Genomic DNA, 26,121 nt, shown 5'->3' with positions numbered 1-26,121 from the left:
TTCAATTTTCAGCACTGCTTTCGGTTTTCCACTGTATCAAGAAAGTCTCACAGCAAACTTAATAAAACTGTTTGTGTGATGGTTACTATGGTAACAGTGGTATTTACATGAATGGATTAGACTGGTTTTACTTTCCAGTAAATTAATCCTGCTTCGGATCTAATGTTTTCACAATGTAGATGGATGGCTTCGATGCCAGGATTATTCCTTACATCTGCTTTGTCATCTTTAAAATACAGCTCGGACATATTCATCTTTACGCCATTCTTAATCTTATTTTAAAGAAAGAATTACAGCGTTTCCTTTGCTTGTCCTTCACACATCTGCTGTCCATCTCTTCCTCCCGTCACTCCCCTTATTTGGAAAAAAGAATAATAACCTGTCTCCTTTTAAGATACACAGAAAGAGAGACACTGCATGCGTTGTAAACATTTCTCAGTATCTCCTCACTGTTATCATTCCTCTCCATCTGACCCAGTGACAAACCCCATCGAAACGTGCGCGCAGAATGGAACAATTAAAAGAGAAGCAAGCGACGCCTATAAAAACGGAACAGAAACAAGGGGACGAGAGTGGTTCTTTCCATTACGCATTCAAACCCATTAAAGTCCAGATGTCGACCTAGGCATGACACTCTTAAAATATACATTATGTCCCACTCACAGTGGCAATGCATGCCAAGAGACAAACAGAATGGAACCTTAAAACTCTTATTTATTAGAGTAAATAGAGTCTGGAGAATATGAAAGGATTACTGTCAATCTCCTGGACCCCAACAGTATTTGAGTGAAGCAGAAGCTGGAGCCAGCTGTTTCCAACATGGCCGCTTGCTCAATATTATAATACTGCCACTTAATGAAACAAGCCGTTTCATGTGTTGCCAACGGGGCATGAATCAAGCTTTCGAGTCCGATGTCTGCCACAGACACCGAATGATGGAGAACAGATAATCCTTTATCTAGTCCGCCGAACAAGCACGCCCTCACACCCTAACAGGAACAAACATGGCAGCTCCTTTGACAAAGAAAAAGCAGAGTGGGATTTTCTGGCACAACTTCACCAAATACCACGGTGCATGAAGAGTGAAAGGCTTGAAGAGGTCAAAAAAGCTCCAGCAACACTTGTAGTATGAAGATCAGCTTTATTAATAAATTAGGACAGTCTAATTGGAGAGGCCTTTGGGAATATTATATCATACACTCAGGGAAGCTGCACACCACAATCAAAATAGCCAGAGAGTTTGATTCAAATGACTGCTGCTGCTCCCTGCAAAAACCATTTCAGTTTCAGTCCTCCGCTGACTGATAGCTTCCACATTGTAGCCAGCACAATGTTAGACCTTCTTTTGTACAAAAAAACAATTTATCAGTATATGAACTCCGGCTTTGACAGGTAATTCATCCATTGATGACCTTCAGCCAAGCGTTATTCTAAGACCTGCTTCACTCATCATAAAAAAAAAAAACCCCGACCTTGAGTTAGTATAAACGCTGTGGTGTTGCAGTATTTGTTCTCTGCCACTCGACCGAAAGCAAACATCTTCACTCTGTCATCATTTGGACGTAGATTAGAGGACATGCCCAGTTAGCCTCAAATGAGGGGGAGCCCTGAAAGAAAGCTGAAAGTCTTCTGCGGACGGCAGAATGAGAAATCCAGACATGCAGGAACAGAGATGAAACTAAACACACATAACAGAAAAACTACAACCTTGAGCTCATTATTAAATTAGCCAATTCGGATTTTCATTTGCAGCAACATCTGTTCATTTCACCTCCTTCCTGTAAACTGCTCATCTGCTCATTCTTTTGTTATCTTGCAGTTTTTAAAATAAAAACACACCAAGCCTACGGGTACAAGTTCTGCCAAAGAAACCGGCTATTCAAACCACATGAGAATCAATTTAAAGCCGTACACACAACAGTAAGACAACTGCTTGTGATAAATCAGCTCCTCTGTACAACAGGATTCCCTTAAACAGTGATGAGTAGGCCTTGGGGAAGAAGTGGTGGTCCACATATGTGATGCTCTCTTTGTGAGTTCAGTTATACGGGTGTCCCTCAGGGAATGGGAGATCAGGCAGAACTAATGGTGTGGCTGCATGTTCGAACGAAGATTAACTCCTACAACAACAGTGAACATCTGCCTGTGTGCAGGATGTCTGGGGTTGAAAGGGGGAACCATGGACTTTAAATCTGAGGCAGAGATGGGTTGTTTGGAAGTGTTTGAAAGAGCGTGCATGGATCTTGCGTTCCAGGGGTGATAAATGGCTTCCCAGTCACATTCACACGTTAAATCACTGTCAAAAAGACGCGGCTGGGGTTCTGTTTTATAATTGCACACATGTACACTGAGTGTGAGCTCATGGCTTACTTCTGCAGGGTGAGGCTGAGGTTGCCAGTGCAGCTCTTGATCTTGTTCTGGGCCTCCAGGTGGTTCATGCCCTCGGTGGCGATGCCGTCAATAGAAAGGACCAAGTCTCCAACAGCTATGCCGCCTTTGACCGCCTTCCCAGCATCTGTCAGCTGCAAAAAAGACAAAAAAAAAAGCTTTTAATATAACCAGCAATAACACAGTCGGACTTATTAAATAAGAGGGTGGGTAAAGGTGAAGCGAAAAGTAAGAGTAATGGGTTGGTTCCATTGCATGGAAGCATTTTGCTGGAGCTAATGAAAGACCACGTCCTCTGCCGCATGATGGAGGGTCTACTGTACGTTCACTGATGCGAGTCTAATAGCATGAGCCTTCATATTTTGAGTTACCTTTGTTTCTTCTTTATGGCCTGCTGTCATACTGGGCTTACAGCTCGTAAGAGGAAAGAGAACACTTCAAAACCTCTCTTAACCACGGCACTTGGGGGGAGAAAAAAGAAAAACGGCAAAATGCAATCCATCCATTTTCTTTGGTGGCAGCATGGCTTGGCAAGTTGGCCCTGACGTCCCTCTCCCAAGCTATGTTTTCATCTCCTCCAAGGGATTCAAAAGGGCCAGGTGGAATATATTACAACCCCCCTCACCCCCCACCCACCTTCCTCCTAGTTGGACGTGCCACAAAAACCTGCCAAGGAAGGGGCAAAGAGGGTATCCTTATCAGAATCTTGAACCAAATCAACTGGCTCCTTTCAATGCAATTGAGTAGAAGCTCTACTCAAACCTGCTTCTAGATCTCCTTACACTATCTCCAGGTCCCCCCCCCCCCCCCCCCCCCCGTCTCTATCTTTCTGAAAATTCCCCCCAGGGATTAATAAAGTATCTCTGTCTGTGAGGCCTGAGTCCAGCCACCCTAAGGAGGAACCTCCTTTTGGCCGCTTGTGTCTCCTATTTCATTCTTGAGGTCCCTCTGTAAAGTTCAAGATCAAACTGTCGGTCAGGGTGAAACTCAGATTGTCGGTTAATCAGAAAGCTTTGCCTTGCAGTTTAGCTTCTTTTTTACCACTATAGTTTGGCAAAATGCCTCCACCTCCAATGCTGACAGCACATTATGTCAATCTCAGGATCCAACTTACTCTCTCTTATAAAAACTTCACAAGACAGTTTAACTGTTTTGCTTGAGGCAGAGAATCTCTCCCAACCCTTTCAAAGCAATTCACCATTTCTCAGCAGAAAACTATGGCCTAACACTTGAAGGGGCAAACTTTTCATCCCAACGGCTTCACACTCTGCCCTAGTGCCTCCTAGAAGTCGTGGTTGAAGAAGCCAACAGAACCACATCATCTGCAAAAATTAGAGCGGCAATTCTGACATCCCAAACTGTACACTATCCTCTCCTGACTGCACCTTGAGGTCCTGTCCATTAAAAATCTCAAACACACGAGGGACAACTCTGGTAGAGTCCAACACCAACTTGGAAAATGTTGTGCTTATATACATGGACTGAGCTTGTATCCCAAGTATCCCCTACAAGATAAAACCTGAGGATATTGTTGTAAGCATGCTCCAAGTCCTCAAACATATATAGACTAGATGGGCAATTCCCCATGAACCATCCAGTGAGTCTGTGTGGTTAAAGAGTCGGTCCAATGGTAGATGACCAGGCTGGACTTCTTTTTTAAAATTTGATAGATTTGATCAACTGCAATCAGGCCTGAAGGACTCAACTTTCATTGGAAGTGTGAGTACTCAAGCCGGGGAGATTTGTTTAAATCACAAAGGACTCAGCAATTGAAACGAGGAGCTAAATGTTTATTAAAGATTTTGACTTCTGTATATTAATACCACAGTGTTTGGAAGATCGCATGTAGAAAAACAGATCATGCAGGACCAAAAAATGAAGCTGCAAGAACCAAGGTTCATTTTAACTTCTGCTTCTGTAAGCAAAAAAGACAACAACAAAAAAAAAGACAATTTTTTTGCTGATCTTGGCAAACAATTTACAGTTTCAACAAAGGTTGAGTAAAGTGTATCGAGCTCTAGTAAAAAGCAATTATGCCACTTTACTCCTTACAAAACCCGGTTTAAAAGGTGACAAATAGCTAATGGATCACTACACAAGACACCTACCAGTTTTATTGGTTTGGAGGAATCTGCAAATTCAAGCCAGACACGTCTTAGTTGGTGGGAATCATGAATTATGCATTCCCGAAATTTCTATTTTCTCTCTTTTCAGAGTATTTCTCATTAAGTTTTTTCGATAAGCTTTGTATGCATCTGCATCCAAACTAAGTTTAATTGCTGCACTTCCACTCTGGGGGAAGCTGGTTAATTTGAAACAGATCTGAGCCACAATTAAGAACTCATGTTTAACTGCTGCGCTGGAATATTATAGCAACCCTGCTTTTCAGCATGGATCAACATCCACTTATTCTGTACGGTAACAATTCTGTGACAGAATTACATGTGACAGTTACATCAAACATAAAAAGTATTCAGGGAGAAAAACTTTAACATTTTCCAACCCCTTGTTTATAAGCAAGTGTTGCTTTTGCTAGGCAACTTGTCATGGAACAGGAACACAAGCTGGATCTAGTCTACCGCAAAATAAAATAAAATTGGACCAAAAATAGTTCAAATCTATCCAATGATTTTTTGCTAAATACCTAGATGTGTACTGCAAAGTTTCAAAGTACATTTTGCACACACGTACATATTTGTAATCACATCAATGATGAATATTATGTAAGCATGTGGAGGAAGACTTTTGGGAGGCCAAACTGGGGCTCTAGTGATGGGAATTGTAGTTCTTTTTGGTGATCCGGATCATTAGGCTCAGCTCAGTACTCAGTAAGAGTCGGCACTCTGGACTTCCAAACAGCTCTTCCTTTGGTACCATTTTGGCTTTTATTAAATCAGCCAAATTTAGAAATGTTTTTGACCATGATTGATATGTGTGAATTTTATTTAAATTATTTATTGTATTTACACAAAAACGTCTTGACCAATCATATACCTTAAATAAAGAAGTTTTATACAGATGTTACATACCTTTGTATACTTTTTGGAATCACATAAATGTTCTTAATTATTTAAGGTTTTAGCTGAATCCCTTAGCTCATAATCTTCTTCACCAACAGTCAGGGCAATACGTTGTGGCAGCATGTGACATTTAAACCAGAGTCATTCTTATCAGCAGGCAGAGGCAGGACAGTGACAGATTTGGAAGTGTGCGTAGGACGTTACTGTATCGCTTGTCTTTTTCCCATGACGCTGACTCATTGTATCTACATTTAGACCAATGTGAAGGTATAGTCACTGACCTTAGCTTTTTTTGTAATACAATACCAAAGTGTGAGCAGAAAAAAATTAACTAACAATTCCTTTTTTTTGTGTATTTTTGTATATTGAAAATAAAAATGGACTAGGATATTTTTGAAGTCCTTAGAGAACAGAACCACCTGGCAGCTGTGATTCTGACCATTCTTGGTCACACAGATGGTCTGTGTGTGTCCAAAGGGAGAGTGAGGTCATTTGTTTCTTTTGACACTATGAAAAAGGGACCACACAGACCAATTCAGTGGACACACACACACACACAGAGACCTTTCTAAAGTGGCTCCTATATGCTTAGCTGCCATGTTTCAGTTTAAGTTTAGTTAGTGATGTGTTTCTAATGAATGAGAAGTGACAGTCAAAGATGAAAGGGTGCAATGTGGGTTCAGTCATCTCTGGTGTGTTACATCCTCACCCTGTGTGTGTGTGTGTGTGTGTGTGTGTGTGTGTGTGTGTTCCTTTCGCCTCTATCTTTGTCTCACACCCACACAAACACAAAGACAGACAGACACAGGCAGGGCTAATAAAAGAGGCTCTGCACCCGGATTAGCTTTAAGGCTCTGTGGCCCCAACCTTTTATAGTCATATTAGCCCAACACACGCAACATCACTCACCAGCCCTCACAACCGCAGAGGGCAGGAAGAAGAGGGAGTAATGAGGGATCGACTTGACACTGATTAAAATTGCATGGATGGAAAAGAGGGGAGAAACAGAGGGAAAGGATTTTTGAAAAAAAAAAAAAGCTAAGCATCTGTGGGCGCATTACTCTGTGAACATCTTGACCTGTTTCAAAGGGTGTATTCATTGCTAACCACTCTGGAGCAGTTATGGACCAAATACTCGCCACAAAATGTTCAATTATATGTTTCCCCCCCCCCCAATTAGTGCTGTCCTCCTGCCTCATGCAAACACACTGAAACATGCACAACGACCCACAAAACATCAGTCTCTGTAGGTTGTCACAATATCCGAATTTTACACTTTGATATGATGCTATTAAAAATCAAGAAATACCAACATCTCTTTGGATACCACGGCAACAAAAATACAAGTTCTCTACATTTGATATTGGGTCATATCTTCTTCTCAATGATCGACAATTGCAGGCACACTCCTGCACACTGCCGTGCCATAAATGTTGCCGTTGTTTCTGTGCAATAAGCCAGTGTGAAGGAGGGTGTCTGCAATTTTTGACACATCTGTCTTACGCAACAGATTTAGCTGTCTAAAGTTTCTGCTCTTTTTCTGATACTTTTGATCATTATTATAACACAGATGGCATGGCATTAAAACATGTGGTATCTAAAAAGTGTCAGAGTATGGACAAGTTTGACAACCTTACATCTCTGTGCATGATGTCACAACAAAATGAAGCCTTAAAACTAAAAAAAAAAAATAGATGATTTATTGCATTCTAAGTACTGAATATTCGCCTCGTGATTTTTTTGAAATTATTCATGCTCTTAGGAAATCTGTTCAAAAGAAACACATTTGTTTTCGATCACTGTGATTAAAACGATTCCAAGTAGTTTCAATTTTCATATCAAAGAGTTAAAAAAAAAAAATCATTGAGAAAATCAGAAACAGAAATCGAAATAATTTGTCTTCTAAAAAGCTTCCAGTTTCCCAGCGGTAAAGGAGTAATGGATCTGCAATGGAACAGCAGCTTTGGTCCATCGCACATATCTCTGCACACACAAACACACATACAGTGTGCATGTGTGCGTTCAGTCTGCTTCATGAAGCCCTCTCTCTGACAGCCGCTGAGCTCAGCTCCATGTGTGCAGCGACATCCGCTGACTCTTAAATGTGACTTACATTAATAACTCTGCTGTTAGTCTGCCCTTTGATGAATGAAAAAACACAAACATGCAAACAGTGAGGCAACTAAAAAAAGATAGGGGGAATCCAATACACTTATTTATTTGCGAGATTTTTATTTTCCAGAAATCCCTTCAAGTTAATCCTTTCAGAGTCAGACTTGTTTTATTACGACGATAGCAACAGCTGAAAAAGCCTGTATTTAATCTGTGTTAGACAATGCATGAGTTGATACTAAAAGCCTGCTGTTAAGCTCCATTGAAGACTCTGTACAACAACAAAGGATGAAAAACCTGTGTGTTGTGCACGATGTGTACCTCGCATCAACAAAGTCTCAGAGAATCATTGTCCAACTGTGATCGACCCGTTTGCAGCAGTTGTTTTCCGGTAACCAGGTTGGTTAGATTTAGGCATAAAAAAACAACTTTGTTAACTCGTTCATGCAAAAGTGAAAGAATGAAACCCCGTATTCAAAGAAATGAGAAAAACACATGCACTGTGTTAAAGCCTTCACACATGAATTCTCCATTTTGCTTCCAGCTACATCAGATTTCAACACGTTTTTTTGTCTGATTTAAGTGCTTTGAGAGAAGAAAAAAAAATCTGTGTGGTTCAAACACACAGCTTTAGGAAGCCTTGCTGGGAGTGCTGAAACATGGCCTGGTTTGAACATACATTGACCAGCCTGAGTGCTTTGAACAATGCCTGCTTTCATCAAACGGAGTGACAGAGATGACAGGCAGATGGTTCACATCACGCTATTGAAACACTGAGAGCAGGAGACACGAATATAAAGATTGTTCTCTGTAATTCAAACATCCGAGAAAATTTGCTTGGCTATGCCAGCACTCAAAAATATTCATTCACTTAAGATTTTGCTGATTTCATGAGGAGAAATGTTTCCATTGTTTATTTGTTGAAACAGAAATGTGTTATTAAGATAAATGCTTAAAGAAGAGCTGCTTCTTCTCTTTCTATCATACCGACCTGCTCTTCATATTTAAAGGAGAAATATGTAAGATATCTACTGAATGAAATCGTAAAGTGAACTTACTATATGATCAGACATTAAGGGAACATGCTGTGTTGAAGTGCTTCTCTGACAACAGTGCAGCAGCCAGTATGTCCTCCTTCTTAGTTTAATTTCCGGTTTCCGAAATGGTTTGTATTTGTTTTGACCGGAGAAGGTGGGCGGTTTTAAGGCACCCCCAAACATATACTGTAAATATTAATGGATGTAGCCTGAGTGACGTCGGTCATCTGTTCCTGCAGGAGGCTCTGGAGGCTCATCAGCAGCAGCCGCCATGTTGGAAATCCTGTCTCAGTCTAACTTTCAGTCAACCTAACGACAGGCTGAGAGCTGGAGCTGAGGCGGGTTTTAAGCCTCTTGATGAACAGTTACATCACTCCCACATGTCAATCATGTCAGCTACACACCTAACTATGAATAACAAGTATCATTTTCAAAATCAAACAGAGCGGTTTAAAAATAATTCATCGCCCTTACACAATAACTAATCAGACCTATTTGTTTTTTGTATCAGGCTGTAAACTTGTTTATTTAAGTCTGCATTAACCACATCAAGACCGGAGGTTGACGCTTGCCCCCAACATGGGCGTTTTGGATGCCCCTCGATTTACCAGATATGAGGCCAGTTAAAAGCTCCATGACCAGAAATGTAGTAAATCCAGGAGAAATATTGGAGATGCTTTTAAAAAAATGGAGAGATGCTGGAAAACAGAAGGGATTTAAGACCGATGCAGAGCTGGCTAAACACTGAAGCTTCAGAGTCCGCTGCATGGCAACCTGCGTGAGCATCAAGTTTAGAGAGGACGGGGGGGGGGGGCAAAGAATGTGTATTAAAGCTCCTGTGAGGAGTTTTTAGCTGGTAATGATACAAACTGGAATTAATCATGATGCCTCTATATGAGCTACAAAAACAAATCAGGCCATCAGCTACAAGATTGATTACTTCTAGATAGTTATTATTAACGTCTGAAACAGCTGATGTGAGGTAGGTGTCAATCAAAGAGAGTCACTGCACGCTGCAGAAACACTTTTTGATTAACATTTTCTTCAGCAAAGATTCTTCATGACTTAAACACTTTAGTGTTAAAAGACAGCAGGGTGAGTTTTTTGTTAAATAAAAAAACATACTAATGTAGAGGAGAGAATCAGAACAGAGATAAGAGGTACACAGGGGGCGCCAGAGGGCACACAAACTGAAAGGAGCTTTGAATTACAGGGTGCGGGAAAATAGCCGTACAGCTCAGCTACAGCGCTCTCAGATCTCTAAGCAACGTAGTAAACAGAAAAATAACAACAAAGCTGTTGTAAGATGAAGCAGGGGGAGAGTTTAGGGGGTGTGAGACGACACAGTGGAAGAAATAAAACAGTGAGTGAGAATCAGCACTGACGCAGAGAGCTGGAAAAAGTTAGCAGAGAAAAAGGGGAAAGATTAGGAAGCCGGGCAGACATCACCTCAACCTGGCTGCATGATCCATCAGCAGCACGTAGTAAACTTTGTTAGGCAACTTTTAATTGGCTTTTCATGCTCCTGAATGATCGCTCAGTCATTTTTGGAAAAACCTGAAAAGGATCTGGTGCGCATCCAACTAAATCCAACTGCTGTTTTACAGCTGTCGCTAATAGTGCACTTTTACCTCTATCTTTTTGGCTGTGCTCTGATAGTGGCTTGAGCTACTAGCTCGAGGGTTAAAAGTGAAGCTTTAACAACACATGAAGGAAGCCAGTTGCCATACTGATGTAAAGGTACGTTGGGAAAGCTACTGAGGCTTGTTTGTATCAACACAAAAAAACAGAAAAGAATTAAAAGAATACAGTGTTTACAGTGTGAGTATGCCAAACATGAAAAAACATTAAAAGTAGAGAATGGAGAGCAAAGAGTCTTTATTGGAAAAAAAAATGTTCAACTGGGAAACTGAATCAATATTAGAGATGGGACCGATACGATCTTATATCGACATCGGGTCCGATATTGAAGTAATTTACATATCAGTTATCGGACAGGCGGCGCCGATCCACGTCACCGATCAAGAAAGATGGTTGGGCACTTTGAACGTTCTCAGCTCGCACAGTCTCACTTTGAATACATTCAGACTGAACTGTAAGAAGTCCCCACAAATCGTCTCCATGACGACGTACAGACGAGATGGAACAGCTCCTTCTTTATGATCAAAAGTACAACTCTTACACGTCAGTTTAAAAGGTTTAATTTGAAAAAACCTGACAGCTGTTGCTGCTTCCTGTTTGTATTTGAGGCTAGCACAATGCAACGCCGGATTTACTACAGCTTTGTGTATCCTCACAAATACCACCACCAACAACAATAACACAATTAGTTATGATGTAAAATTATAGGAATCAGTATCGTCTGTTACATATGTATCGGATTCGGATCGGAAATGAAAAAAATCTGTGCATGCAAAATGGATCCGTGCATCTCTAAATAAAATGTAAAACACATGAATGGCTTCAGCTGATGATTGAACATTCCTGTAGCAGTGTATGTAATGCATAGCGTGTGTTTGCTTGTGTGCATGCATATACAACCCTTCACACCAACACACATAGTTTCAGTCTAATGAAAGCATCTGAAAATAACTGCTTCTGCCCCTCAAGCTGTGTGTGTACATCAGTGTCTAATAATCACTGCAGGGCTCGTATGTTAATGCTAGAGAGCCTAATGGGAAAAAGCCATATCGGCTTGAGTTGCAATAGATAGTTCACTGAGGGTACAGATGCCAAACCCACAAAAAACACACTGTACATATTAAACATGAAACATTGTGCACACGAGATTTGGAGTCAGGCCAAGAGATCTGCCATACTTTCTCCCATTCGAGCATAACCCAAACTCTGATACGAGCTGATACGCATTAATAAGAATCATCTGCTTCACTATAGCCACAGCAGAGAAATAAAAAAAACTCTCTGATGTGGTTTTTCAGGGTAGTTGATTCACTATCATGTTCAACAGGGTGCTGCAAAGTCAGCAAAGAGTCATTCTATATTTCTATAAAAGTGTTACTCACCAAAACTCAGCATGTACATTCAGCTCTTAAAAATGTGTCACATGCATTTCCTGTTTTAAAAAACTCTTCCAGAGGTGATTGATGGAAACATTTGAATCCTGCTTTGTTTACATCCATTTTAACCTCTTAGCGGTCGTCTTCTTCTTTTCCGGTTTTGCAGGAAAATTTCAGTTTTTCTGGGCTCTTCGCTGCCACCTGCAGTTCAGTTTAAATGTGTGATTAAATTGGCAGGAAAAAAAAAATGCATGGGCCGTAACGTGGAACCGCTCTTCACAACATTTTCTCCAGTTCGGAAAAAAAAGGGTCAAAAAGTCGTAGTAGTCGATAAAGGAAGGATACACATAAAAAAGGCCTGTAGGAAAGCCTTAAACATATTATATTTATGAGTTTCTCTGCTTTCAAGTCCTGAACCGTGTTTTTTTTTTCCTTTACATACTGATATGAATGGAAATGAAGTGAGGCATAACATATATAACAGAGGGCTATTCTGTAAAAATAACACACATGGGATCAGTGTCAACAAATCCACAACATTATTTCGAGCTGTAAAAAAGAAAACTCTTTCCTAAACGTGAAGTGAACAAACCAGCATTCACAGCCAGACTCAATGATGTGATTGTCAGGGTGCTGAGGGACTCGGCTTTGGCAGAGGCTGGGGAACACCGCCATACGGACACAAGACTGGATTGTTTCTTATTCCATACGAACACACAGTAGGTCACTCGTGCGTCATGAGTGGCACACACACTTACAGAAGCTGTAATAAATCCAAAAATGCTGGTGTGAAGTTACAGGTTATGTCATGTTTCACTTATTTACAACTGGAACGCTCTGGCCAACTTGGCATAAAACAATTGGTCAAAAACCCAAAACATTTTTTATATTCTGAAGAAATGATGTTAGAATCACAAATCTACAGCGCAGAGGGTGAAACGTTCATTCAGAGGTTCTGGCAATAAAAACGTCCCCTATATGACGTAAAGAGACAAGACTGGATACTGAGTGAGTTGAAAGCAACTTATAGCTCATTTGACTCCTTCTGCATCTCGATACATGGACAGCATCTTGAAAGGTATTCAGGTACACTGCTCCGTGCGACCTAGAATCTCCTGCAGGATGATCTGTGACTGGGGGAGCTGGTCTCTTGAAAATCATTTTAAAAGTAGATTGAAGGTGTTGGAGGACGATGCTTCAGGTTGTACATGATTTGAATATTGACTTTTCTGCTCTGTGACTCCAGATATACTGATCTGTGTTTTATGTCTTAACTTGGTTAATGAGCTGTTGCCCCTCTTGGCCAGGACATTCTTGTTTCTGGTTTAAACTGAGATAAATCTGTGATCTAAACCACCAATATATATTCGTAAATGTTTGTTAAAGCTTGATTAAATTAAGTCTGGCTGCATCCTGGTCATAGGCATCAGTTTTCAGGGTCTAGAGTCCACTGCACAATGCCTAAATTAATCACTGTTGAAAAGTCAAAGAGGAAAGATGATAACCTCTTCAGTTTAATTTCTGGAAGACTTTGTTGTCAACCAGTACCATCACAGACAAAAAAAAACATGATACCATCTGACAGCTCAGTGTCCTGGGAGGAAGTCGGAGCAGACACAGCAGAAAGCAGATGCTACTGTGGAAAATATATCAAGGCTGGAGCAGACAATGTGTTATTCAAAGCATTCATTGTGAAGTCACCGCTGTACAAATGTTTTTGTCCTTAAAGGCAGAATGCATAAATACAGCAGAAATTAAGTAAATCCTCTCTGAGTCATGACTGTCTTCAATAAGTGTGACCCGCTGGCGGTGATGTTGTCTGAGCTGTGTTTACATCGTGTTTACATGTAAAGAACCGCAGGCCGGCTCATCCCCTTGCATATAAAAGCTGTTCTATAGAAAAGAAGAGTAACATACTGTACTCACTGCTTATTTAAATATCACGCAGGCGTTTTTGGATCATGCTCATGCCGTGTAAATTTACATGCAGTGTGAAGCTACGAGCAAACTAAAAAGCGCTAAAATTAGCATGCTAACACAACAATGCAGCTCGAGACAAGGACAATTGTGTACGCCGCTTTACGCTTAGTGCTTAATTATGTTGCGTTCCAATTTGATAACTCCTTTGTGCAAATGGGAGTGGAGAGGGGTTGGAGGTGTGTCGCTGTAGAGCGTTGTTTTGGTTTCATGCTGGTGCTCAAAGGTGACTTCTACTGGATCATAAAGTTGCAGAATATCCAGGTATAACATCCCACTATTATAGCCTTCTTTAAAACACTTGAACAATTCATAGTGTGAAGGTATATTTTGTGTTTTTAATGCACTGTGCATCCCCAGCCTGTTGTCAGTATATCAATATATTCTGAAGAAGTGCACACACAGTTTGTGTGATGATGACATTGATAATAATAAGGACGTGCATTTTGTTTAAGAAATCAGCTTTTTGTTGTTGTGTTGGTTACTCACTCTCTCCATGCTGTTTTTCTCGTTGCAGTGCTGAGGCTGGACTTAGCGTCTTCATTTTCGTCTAAGAGCTACAACTGTCTAAAGTTTGCAGAAGCATAAGTAGGCTAAAAGTTATTTTTAAGATCTTAACTAAAGTAAATTGTCACTCTAAACTACTAAAACAACGAGCATTATACAAACATGAAGGTTTATTTGATGTATGGTTTTGATTTCAGCATATTTTACTACGAGTTAGTTTTTCCAACTCTGGTGGTGACAGAAGCGTCTTTGCGATGTCACCATGAACACAAAGCTGTCAACGGTCAAAATGGAGGGATGAGAATGTTTTTCCAGAAAGAATAGCTCCGTCTTTTCTCCCTGTATATCATTTATCAGTGGTATTACAGTCCAAACCCACCAAACAAATACTTATAAATAACTAGGGGTAAGTAAAGAGTAATGACCTCCCAAAAAAGCCAAAATAACTGAATGCCAAATCATGCAAAAATGTCAACCTCAACTCCACAAATATTGGGGACTGATTAATTGTCAGGGTCTGTGTGAACCCAGAGAAGTGTAGTCTGTTACACTATCCAAATACAACAAGTCCACCTCACACACACATACTCATATGAGCTCTGACAGATTGATTTGTGGGACTGGAAATGATAAATGTTGATTCTGGCTGCAGGAATGTTTTTCTAAGATAGAAAGATACTCAGAGGGAAGCATGGGACCTGTTTGATTAAGATGGATTTAAGTACTATTAACTCTTATGAAAGAGATGTCAACTAGCTCCAAATGTTACATCACAGACCTGACACCTGGTCTCTAATCTGTGAAGGGAGTATTGTAAGAGAAATAAAGAGGAGGCGAGGGGAGGGAGGCAGAGGGACAGAGGCTATGTTTAAAATAGACCCATCAGTTGTTGTCATCGCCCGTTGAAAAGCATCGCTGGGGAGGTTCAGTAGAAAGCGGCCATGATGCCGTTCCAGGAACTTCCTTGAAAAGGTTTTAACATAGATTAGCTGTCCATTCATCTTGCTGTTGTCACAGCTCAGCACTATCCAGGCTTGATTGCCAATTCTTTAAAAGCCTGTTTTTATCTTCGCTGACATTTCTGCTCAGAGCTTCAGAGGAAGGATTTAACCAATGAAAACAATCTAATGCCTTGAAATGGACTTCAGCAAAGAAGGGACTGAAAGCAAAAAGGAAGGAGATGAAATTAAACGCACTGATGTGACTTAGCAGATTTAAGAGTATCATGAAGAATGTGGCAGTGTGTAGTCGTTGTTCTTGAAGGTGAAGGTGAAGAGATGCACCGATCGTGAAAATCAGGGCAGATACCGATGTTTCATTTTGACGACTTCTTTTTAATCCTTTGTGTTTATTTTCAAATGAACTACAAGAACTGATCTATTTAAATTGTTGCTGGTCCCTCTTCTTGAAAAATTGGAGCATGTCTTACTCGTGTTGTAGTCAAAACCACACTAACCGAGACCAAGACATACCCGAGACCGGAGTGCTCCGAGGTCAAGACAAGACCGAGACATTTAGGGATTGAGACCGAGACAAGTCCCAGACCATATCTCTCAAAATCATCACCCAGTGTGCAAGGGGGCGTGTCACTCACACAGATCAAAACACTGGGAAGGTTGCGGCCGTAACCTGGGGATAAAAATCAAATTATGAATGAATTAAAGTTGTTTGTTTTTTTAGAAACCACAGGAATGACTTGGAATAATATCCCATCAGTGGTGGTGTTGACCGGTTTTCATTTAAAATCCAGAGTCCGCCCAGTCTGAGACCGAGACAAGACCGAGAGAAAATGCAAGACGAGGCCCGAGACCTTCAAAAAGTGGTCTCAAGACCAATCACAAGTACCTGTTTTACTCCAGGTCTTTCTCTGCTGACTTTTCTTTCTGAGTTTGAGCATGAAAACAAATCAGAGAGTTTGTCCAACAGATGATTACTTACGCCCAATAAAAACCCTCCTCTCTAAATCAGGAGTCAGGTATACTGCCAGCATTAAAATGATTCTACACAATGACACGACAGCTACTTACATTGGTGAATGCCACTTTAGCTCCGGATGGACCAATGGCTGCCAACAGGGCCGATATTGTTATTTTGTACGGCTGCTACCAGGGCCAGGTCTCCTTTGCTAAATAGATTTTTAACCTCGATTGGTCTTGCTGGTCAAATAAAAGTAAAACTAAAACGATATACACACAGTATTTGATTCAACAAATGTTAAAGAAGGGCTTTTCAAATGTTGTAAAATCTCATTTTCCCTTTCTGCTCTCTGTTAAATATCAAGCCTAGATCCAGAAGCTCTTAAAACACGGGTACAGATCCCAGACCACTTTTTCAGGAGTGGGTGCGGTCATGGGAGGCGACCTGTAAAGTGATGCGTCTATTCTTAGAAGCCTAATGCACACGCTCCCCTGGGCTGCCCTCCCCTTAAATTATTTTAGCAGTGGATCTTGTAAGTGGACTGCTCTGGGTAAAGGTTTAAATATTGATTCACTGTGTTGTAAATTTAACCGGGGAACAGAAGGCAGGCAGCTCTTCTCTCGGCTCGACTCCACACACGAGAGACCTCGTTCTTCAAAAATCCTCTGAGCCCTTAAAAGACGTAAATTGAATTCCTAAAAAATGGTTTTCATGAAGATCAACGGGAATCGGTTTCCTCTTTCTTGCAGTATTTTCATTCAGGGGTTGCTTCACTAAAAAAAAGGAAACATAATAAGGTAATATGGTGCTTCTGGTGCATCCATGTTGCCAAACAACAGAAATGATTCTCTTTAAGGCTTTCAACCGATCAAAAACCTAATCTGTGTTTCTAGTTAAATCCATTAAGAGCGTCCGCAGGCACGCTACTTTCACTACAATCACTTCCTTTCTGCTGTAAATATCTCCTTTTATGGACAATGTTTGACTGGAATGCCGTTGTAAAAGGTTTCATTGGCACTTTGAGAAGCAACAATGTCAATCTTGGCTTGCAATGAAGCTGTTTTTCTAAATTGCAAGAAGAGAAGAAAACAGCGCTCGCAGGGCAGATAGTTCAGGACGTACACTTGTGCTTTTGAAACAATACAATGTGTTAATGCTTCTGCTTTGACATGGGCCTTAAACAAAAACACACGGTGTGTTCATGTACGTATAGCAACAGCAGCTGTAAGTGTGTGTGTGTGTGTGGTTTGGCAGCAGCGGTGTGTGTTCTTTAATGACCCCTCCTCTATACCTTCTTAGAACCAGCTTTGTGGTCTAACAGGCACAGAGCAGACTGTGAGTGAAGCTGTTGTGTGTGCCAGTGTATATGGGCAGACGATGTGTGATTAGCGGTCACAAACACTGCCCTTCATCATCATAAAATGGATTTAATAGGTGGTATAAGATGTAGGTTTGGCTTGTTTCTTGTATCTAGACTTAAGTATATTGTTTGCTAGCAGTGAGTCATTTCTTATGGAAGATAAAAACGCCACAGACTAATAAAACACAGAAGTATTATGTAGGGTACGGGCGATATATCAAGATTTAAAGATCTATGGATTTGTTTTCAAACGAGATATATACAGGGGCGTGCCCGGACTTCTTTGACTGGGGTGGCCGTTGCCCAACTGGGGCACTGACTCATGCAGGGGCCGCCTGAAGTGTGATGTGTGCACAAACACACACAAATATATAAAAATGAATATTCAAATTCCTGCACAGTCTGACTGGCAATGTCATTGTCCCAACACATTTAGTTCAATTCAATTAAGATGGAGTGTTTGGGGGCGGCAGTAGCTCAGTCTGTACAGACTTGGTTCAAGTCCTGGTGCGAAACCAAATCTGGAAATTGGTCTTTTCACTTCCTGAGCACTGCCGAGGTGCCCTTGAGCAAGGCACTGAACGTTTACAGTACAGAAGAAGAAAATATGCTTCATTAATTGACCTAATAGTTTGTTTTAAGACAAGTCCCGTCTCTGACAGGGCCGATAGCCCATCACAGTTTAGGATTTTCTGTCTGGGTTGGCCAATCAGCTTTCTAGGGGGGCCCATGCAACCCCTGGCAACCCCTCTGGATACGCCTCTGGGTATAGGGTAAAATAATACAATTTATATCAATATAGTTTATGTTTAAATAATGTTGTTCTACCCTGACTGTCTGTCCCTCTTCACCTGCCTCAGACTCTCTCTCTCTCTCTCTCTCTCTCTCTCTCTCTCTCTCTCTCTCTCTCTCTCTCTCTCTCTTTCTCTCTCTCTGGTTAAAACAAAAAAAATGCCTGCATAACAAAATACACAGAAAAAGAACATTTCTTATTTATTTTTACTTTATTTAAGGAGCTTTTTCTAGTTGATTTCATGTCATGTTTCACATACATGTGGATATTGTGCAGCTGGCTTTCACTTAAAGTCCGTGTGTGACGTTTGGCATTTGGTCGATGCTGATTTGACTTTGAACTCACTTTTTTTTGTTTTTCATTTACAGAAAAAATATTTAGATATCCCTATCACCCAATCATGTGGTTACAGAGAGAGAATGAGGGGAAGGGGGACAAACAAATAGAAAGGAAGGAAGAGAATGAAGGTATGATAAGCATGAAGACGGCAGAGGGGCAGATCTAGATAGATGACTCATTGGGTGACATCATGTATGTGGCATGTAGACCGGCTGTCATCAGTCCTCCTGTCACCCCGAGACTCCGTCTACAGCATGGAGATTCTTTCACTTCGTCTGCCTATCAATATGACAGTATACATTCAGACACATGCTCCCGCTCTGCTCCTCTCTTAATCTACATTTCTCTCCTCTTAGAGGTCCAAAGTTTAACAACTCGCTCATCGAAAACAGGATGCAAGTTCTGTTCAAAATTTACACATTTAAAAAGTATCGATCATCAGAACATCTTGAGCCTCAGTCACATAAAACATCGCTTTGAGGTAATTAGTAACAAAGAAATCATACATAAAACGTTTAGAAATCCTCAAATTCAAAAGAAAGTTTTTTAGGAAATGAAATAGTTAGAGCTTGTTTAGCACTTTTCTAGTCTTCTGACTACTCAAAGTGCTTTTACACTGCAGGTCACACCTACACATTCACACACTGATGGTAGAGTCTGCTGTGTAAAGAGTCCATCAGTATTAACTAATCCCATTCACACACATTAATACAGCACAGACATGCAGCATGAGCAACTTGGGTTAAGTGTCTTGCTCAAGGACACATCAGACATGTGGCTGCAGGAGCCGGGGATCGAACCCCCGACCGTCTCTACCAACTGATCCACAGCCGCCCCAAACCATTTTACCGTCATCGTGATGCTGCAGTAAAGGTCAGAGGAGGCTGCTTATCCTGACCTTCTCTGGGAGTAGGAAAACCTTTACTACCAACATCAACATTTATATCCATTTATCAACATCTTGTATGATTTTTATACAAAGCAGAAAGTTTCTCTCAAAGAAGTCTTTCAGATGTGACAGCGTCCACATGTCAAAGTTCATAATTGTGTACGGAGTATAATCCGAGCTTGTCACTTTTTATCTTCTCGCCTTTCTTTTCCTATTTTGTCTCCTGTCTGTCATTTGTTTTCCTCTCAGATACCCAGATAGCGTCTCCAACGATTTCTAGTCCATGCACACACTTTCAGGCACTGACACACACACACACACACACACACACACACACACACACACACACACTCGCACAACTGTGGTAAAAATACACACATGGCTTCAGTTAGTGGGAAAAGTATCACATCCAAAGTAATAACACAAACATGGCAACCCAAAGCGGCCCCTAGGGGGATTGGCACAGAACCTGGCAAGCCATCCATCATCAGTCTCATGTTGCTATGAGCCTGTGCGCTGCCAATGTCAGTGCGTGTGAATATACTGCGTGTGTCTGTGTGTGTGTGTGTGTGTGTGTGTGAAGTTGTGCACGCCCCTGAAGCTGCTGCGTCCCCGCAGAATGAAACAGAAGCTCAAGGAAAACTTTGGAAAGGATAATCTCGTGTCAGGATCAGACTCGGGTTTAAACGATGAGGGAGTTTGTGTTTGTCTGACCTCTAATGTGTGAATGAAGAACAGATTTCAAAAGGGCAACAAAAGGTAAGAACGAACGGCAAGGGAAACCAAGGGACCATCAAGTTACTTGTTCACACATGAGGGACCGGAGCCAAGATTTTGTGCGCCAGAACTTTGATTGCTGCACTTTCACCACAGACAGTTAAGTGGAATGCGCACGGAGAGCGAGAGAAAGAAGGTTTTCCTGTGTGGTCAATACATGACAGATGGCGTATGATTCAGTGAGCACCGGAGCTATCACAAGTGTGGTGGTGGTTGAGTCAAAGAAGACACTAGGAACGGGGAGAGGTGGTGAAAAGACCACCAGATAGAGAGGAGGGTGAGGAGAGAGGGAGGCATGGAAACCAGTTGTCATCCTTATCGGCCATCATTTGAGGAATGCCATTCTAATACATGTGAATGGAGATAAACCATGCAGGGTTTTTTTGTGTGTGTGTGTGCAGGAGAGGACATATCATTTGTTATTGACTCACCCTGGAGATGGTGAGGGGCATGTTGAAGTCCTTCCCCCCCTGCAGCCTGAAGCCCCAGGGGGCGGGTCCTAACAGCGTGGCGTTGTAGGTGCTGCTCATGATCTCTGCTGACGATGTGAAGAAAAAAAACACGCTCTCGGTGCTGATGTTACTGACAAGTTAGTTGTTGATGCCAGGAGCTGGAAAAATCTGCGGCAGGTCAGGTGATGATAATGATGATGTCACTGGGTTTTGATGATGGGTAAGAATTTCTGTCAGGACTTCTGTGGCTTCCCTTTTGAGGTGTTGTTGCAAGATCTGGAGGGAAGATATGGAAGAAAGGCACACGTTAGATTTAGATTGTGAGGTTTTATATAAGACAAAGGAAGTGCCTGGAAAATGTGTGTGTGTGTGTGTGTGTGTGTGTGTGTGTGTGTGTGTGTGTGTGTGTGTTTGTGTGGATGCATCAAATGAGGAAACAGAGGGGTCAAGAGGACAATGAAAAGGGAGATTAGAGGCACCAGTGACTACAAAAAAAAACATATATAATGACATTACTCAAAACAAACACAACTTTAAAGTAAACATACCAACAACATATAATTGAATATTTATGGTAGATGATAAGTGAAGAAAATGATGATGAATCCGTTATAAATCTGGCTGCACGATTTTTTTCTAGTACAGAAAAATGTAAACACATACATGCACACATGCAGAATAAAAAAAAAAAAGTATTTCTATCTGATTATTATGCAGCAGCTTGGAAGCTTGATTGACTTACATAATCAATCAGGATCTCCTCCCAAGAGGGCAAACACAGTCAACACTTAATTGCAGCATTTTTCTCAATATCAGAGCTATGATCATGTCAAAGGAAAGGCTGTACCTCTTTAATGGTTATTCCAGAGAGGGGGAATAATTCCTCCACAAGCAGGTAGACAATGTAATCCCTAGTTTCCCCTGGACTATCCCCTTCCCAGTCAACACACTGTGTGCATGTGTGTGTGTGAGAGCGCTGCGGAGGGATGCAATGCTCTTATATACCAGCTAATGACGGAGGGGAGGGGAAAGGTGGGAGGAGGAGGGGAGCGAGGAGGAGGAGAGGAAGAGAGCGAGTGTAGAGGTTAGGGTTGGGAGGAGAGAGGGAGGGAGGAGAAAGAGGTGGGGAATGGCCCATGGGGTGGAGTGAGGGGAACACAGGAGAGGAGGAGAAATCAAAGGGGATGATAAGAAGGGGGAGATTAGGGGATGGGAGGAGACATCCCTCAGGGAAGAAAATGAGGAAGAGGAGGGGGGGGGGGGGGTAGAGGAAAGGGGGGGGGGGGGTGACAGGGGCAGATTAAGGAAAAGAGTGTGGGAGCAGTGCACACAGAGAGAATGACAAGGGGAGGGAGGGGACGGTTTGTCTTTCATCCGGATATTTTGGGAACATGGACTCAGCGGTCTAGGCTTTTTGATTTAAGGGGGAACAAGTCCGTAACCAGATCATGACCCGAGAACACTTCCCAAAGGCTTCACAAAGGTTACCTTTAACTCGGGATCATCTCGGTTGTTCCACTATTTCTTCTTTTTACCTGATTCTAACTCTTCTTCTGTGAGCGCCAAGGTTAAATAACCGAGCATTTAACTGATCTCTTCCCCCCCCTTTTCTGTACATTTGTGCAGAAATGTAATGTACACCATCATTTCCATCCTGCTTATTTATCAGTTCCTTCATTATTAAAGTCTAGACAGCTGGCACATCTTCTCCGGCTGCACTTGTGCCTTGGCGTTCCTCCTTCTCTAGGCCAGACAGATTGGCTATTGACTTTGTATTTAGAGTGATAAAGAAGTGGCTCAATTTTAAACTCATCCCATTCCTTTTCTTGGCCCATATCACACACACACACACACGCACCCACACACACACACAGATCAGTACTTCTTGCCAAGTCATAGCTGTGCTCTTTGCAGGAACTGTGATGGAGAAGTTGGACGTGGAGGGAAGAGGAAAGTGGCTGGACGGGGAGTACAAGTTCTTCAAAAAATGACTTACAGAAGCCATTTTCACATTTGCACTCCTTAAAATGTAAAATTTCAGGCAGACTGCCCTGAAATCTTCCTGAGAAAGTTGTTCGCACATGCATCTCACAGTGAGGAGACTATCCCTGTCGGATGGGAGGTGGGGATCTCAGGAAGCAGGACATGACATATAAAGAACGATGTGGAAATGGTGGACCAGCAACTGAGTCCGATGCTGTAATGACTGACTGTTTTTGCCCTTATAATGCTACATGTATCCTTTGCATCAAAAAAGAGAGGAGATAAAACATTCTAGCAAACAGAAAACATATTGAAGAAGTTTCATTACGTGCACAGAAATCTCGTACACCCTAGTGGGGTGGCAGGAAAAATTCATGGTGTGGTCGGAGGGAAAGTTTAGACCGTCTGCGTTCACACATGCAGCTCATTTTTATCAGGAGTTTTGTGTGTGTGTGTGTGTGTGTGTGTGTGTGTGTGTGTGTGTGTGTGTGTGTGAATATAAGTAAGATAAATAAATAAGATTTTAAGAATATGGGCCACTGATTGCCTAGCGGTGAGGTCGCGCCCCAGAGGCTTTAGTCCTCCAAGCGGAAGGCCCCAGTTCAAGTCTGACCTAAGGCCTGCATGTCGTTCCCCACGCTCTCTCTCGCTCCCAATTTCCTCCTCTATCCACTCTCCTATCAAATAAAGACAGAAGGCCCTGAAATAAAAAGGGTTTAAGTTAAAAAAAAAAAAAAAAGATCAGAAGAATAATAAACTCAAAAAACACAATGCTCATCATTATCCTGTTAATAAAGGTTAGACACAGAACACATCACTTCTTCAACGCAGACATGTTGAACAATGGGGGAGCAGGTGCTGGGAGGAGCAGAGAAGCGGTGGAGTCATTAAACCCGTTTCCGCTGCGGAGCTACGAGGGTCTAGATGGGGGTTAGAGCTATAACTACAATTTAACAACAAATGTAATTACAAAAAGCCCGGCGATGATTCTGAGCTATAGCACAGATGGTTGCTCCCTCATGTTAGGATTAGGACACATCTTCATGGGAAATGGAATGGGCAATGTGGGAGCCCGCCCTTGGTTAGACTTGTTTGTTTGATGCCTTGTCTAAGACTAAATCTGCCTAGCCCAATGAAACCAGGTTAATGCCTGTTGTTAAATTAATTAAAAACACTGCACAACACCGATAAGCTTTTTCACATGTTGTATCCTGTAACAACAGTTTACAGAACATCCTCTCCTTTCCTGTCTAGCTCGAGACATTATCTTACATTTTACACAGTGTGCTTTAGGTCAGGAGTATCTCAGGATAATTAAGTGAATCAAGTCAAATCAGAATCACAGGGAGAAAAAACGTAAAAATAAAAAAACAAGAGTATGTATTTTAATGATTTAAAGTCTTGGGTTACTGACACCTAGAGATGGAAGGAGACGATCATGGTGATAAAGAAGAGAGGTATGATTACTATATCACAGTTAAAGTACCGGGTCAAATTAAAGCCAATACACCCCCCACAACAGGCCCTTACATATTGTGCTGGTCATGTCATTTGGAGCCAAGACATGAGCAGAAGGGAGCTAGCTGTCGGAGACACAAAATCTACCCCCGGCCTCTTTCACTTGAACCAATAAACTTACCTATAAAGCAAGCACAGTGAACAGATAGCATCTAGAAGTAACGAGTTTAGCAGTATTTTGATCCAGAAAATTAAGATAAAATTGTATGTAAACTGTTTCACCTTAAGCTGGCTTAATGACCGAAGCTTTGCATAACTTTCATGTGGATGTTAAGCAGCAGGGCGGACCGAAGGCACACTGACATGTTTACCCGCTGACATTATGAAATACATTGTGCTCAGTTTTTACTGTTTCTGTTTCTGAGTCTAGTCGATGAAATGGAATTTAAATCTCGAAAATTAGTCAACTAGGAATAGCCTTAGTCCAAGGTTCGATTGCGGATCCTGACGCTTTTTGATGCATGTCAACCCCCCACTCTCTTTTTCCTGTCTATCTTCAGCTGTCCTGTCTAAATAAAGTCGAAAGAAAAAAATCTGTTTCTGTAGTGTTTATCCGGTCTACTGCAGATGATGCTATCGCTCAGAAGTCATCTCTATCCCGTCTTCAGCTCGTATAAAATTCAGCAGCCAGAGTCCTAACACGGTCAAACAGAAGAGATCACATCACTCCAGTTCTTTCCTCCTTACACTGGCTGAGGATTGATTTTAAAATACTGTTGACTGTGTTTAAGGCATTAAATGGACTTGCCCCCGCTCAAGCAGAAAATCCATAGCTCTGTTAGTATTTTGTTACACTGGACTTAATTATTACTTGTACTTTCATTTTGATTGTTGTTGTTCTTGTCTGTTACTTTCTAATGCTTTGCTTTTTCTATCTGCGCTGTTCAGCACTTTGGATCGACTGTGTTGTGTGTAAAGTGCTATATAAATAAAGTTGAGTTGAGTTGAGAATACTGTATTTCAAGAGAACTATCCTTGAAAAATAGTTGTAGTATAGTTGTATGATCATTGTAAACCTGACGGTGTATACTGCACAGTGTTGTTGATAGAATTGAGATAAGGTTGTCTGCCACAAATGAAACAATTAAAAACAGAAGTCTTTATAAATCATGAAAACCTGCACTGTGGTACGGTTAACCCCATGTCTGATTCCCATGTGATAAGAGTGCTGGTTTTGAGTCCCATGAAGATATAATTTCTAAAATATGGGCCCAGCCGTAGGTCTCACAATACTACTATACTTTTGTAATACATTTGATGAATTGGTTTTTATTGTCAAGAAATGGCCACTGGCCAAACGCTGTAACGGAGAGAACAAAGGAGATTTGGGGTCCACAGGATAATGATATCAAACACTAACAATAGAGAGTGTGCTGCAGCAAGAAACCTCAGACACCCTGCCGGTCTTTTGTTCTGTGAAATGGTCTATTCCAGTCCCCATATGCTCACCTCTCCCCTCGCTTAATGATCACAGCTTAGCAGCCCCCTACCACACGCACACATGAACACCCACATGCACACACACCCCAACCAGCTCCACCCCTACACGGTATGATAATCTTGCCCCTCTGATGACATTTAATGCATCATCCATGTGAGTAAAAGGGGAACACCCACCCCTGCTCTACCAGCTGCCCCCCAAACACACACACACACACACACACACACACACACACACACACACACACACACACACACACACACACACACACACACACACACACACACACACACACAGAACCTGTAGGGTCGACATGCATATACAATCTCTCTCGTGTATAATTTGTATGCTTGAGGTCAAGCTTGAAGACAACAGCTGTGGTCTGAATAGCATTAATTCTAAATCAGCTTTTTTTTCAGTCCAATCTCTGCTCTCAATACTGACAAATATTTCATTGTTTAATAAACCTTTCTTATGTGCTGGGGCTACAAAATGTGAACATTATGTAACAAGTATGATGATTCTTTTTTATCAGATCTTGACAAAGCAAGGGTGAGAATATGAAGAACCTTTTTTTTTAGATTCTTTTCATTT

At 41.5% G+C, this 26,121-nt stretch overlaps 1 protein-coding gene across 6 annotated transcripts in view; it reads right to left on the bottom strand.

Moving 5' to 3' along the window:
• pdlim5a (PDZ and LIM domain 5a) overlaps window positions 1-21,575 on the bottom strand; it is a 74,515-nt gene extending 52,940 nt beyond the window's left edge. For all 6 annotated transcript variants that reach the window (XM_061038879.1, XM_061038880.1, XM_061038881.1 and 3 more), the window contains exons 1-3: window positions 21,433-21,575; window positions 20,565-20,861; window positions 2,371-2,522 (exon numbers count right to left, since the gene is read on the bottom strand). In XM_061038879.1, the coding sequence (XP_060894862.1) occupies window positions 2,371-2,522; window positions 20,565-20,663 (251 nt within the window). In that variant the 5' untranslated portion in view covers window positions 20,664-20,861; window positions 21,433-21,575. The remainder of the gene's footprint in view (window positions 1-2,370; window positions 2,523-20,564; window positions 20,862-21,432) is intronic.
• Between the last annotated feature and the right edge of the window lie 4,546 nt (window positions 21,576-26,121).

Source organism: Labrus mixtus, chromosome 5 (assembly GCF_963584025.1).
Source record: "Labrus mixtus chromosome 5, fLabMix1.1, whole genome shotgun sequence".
NCBI classification, from domain to species: domain Eukaryota; kingdom Metazoa; phylum Chordata; class Actinopteri; order Labriformes; family Labridae; genus Labrus; species Labrus mixtus.
This window is presented reverse-complemented; position numbering and strand designations above follow the sequence as displayed.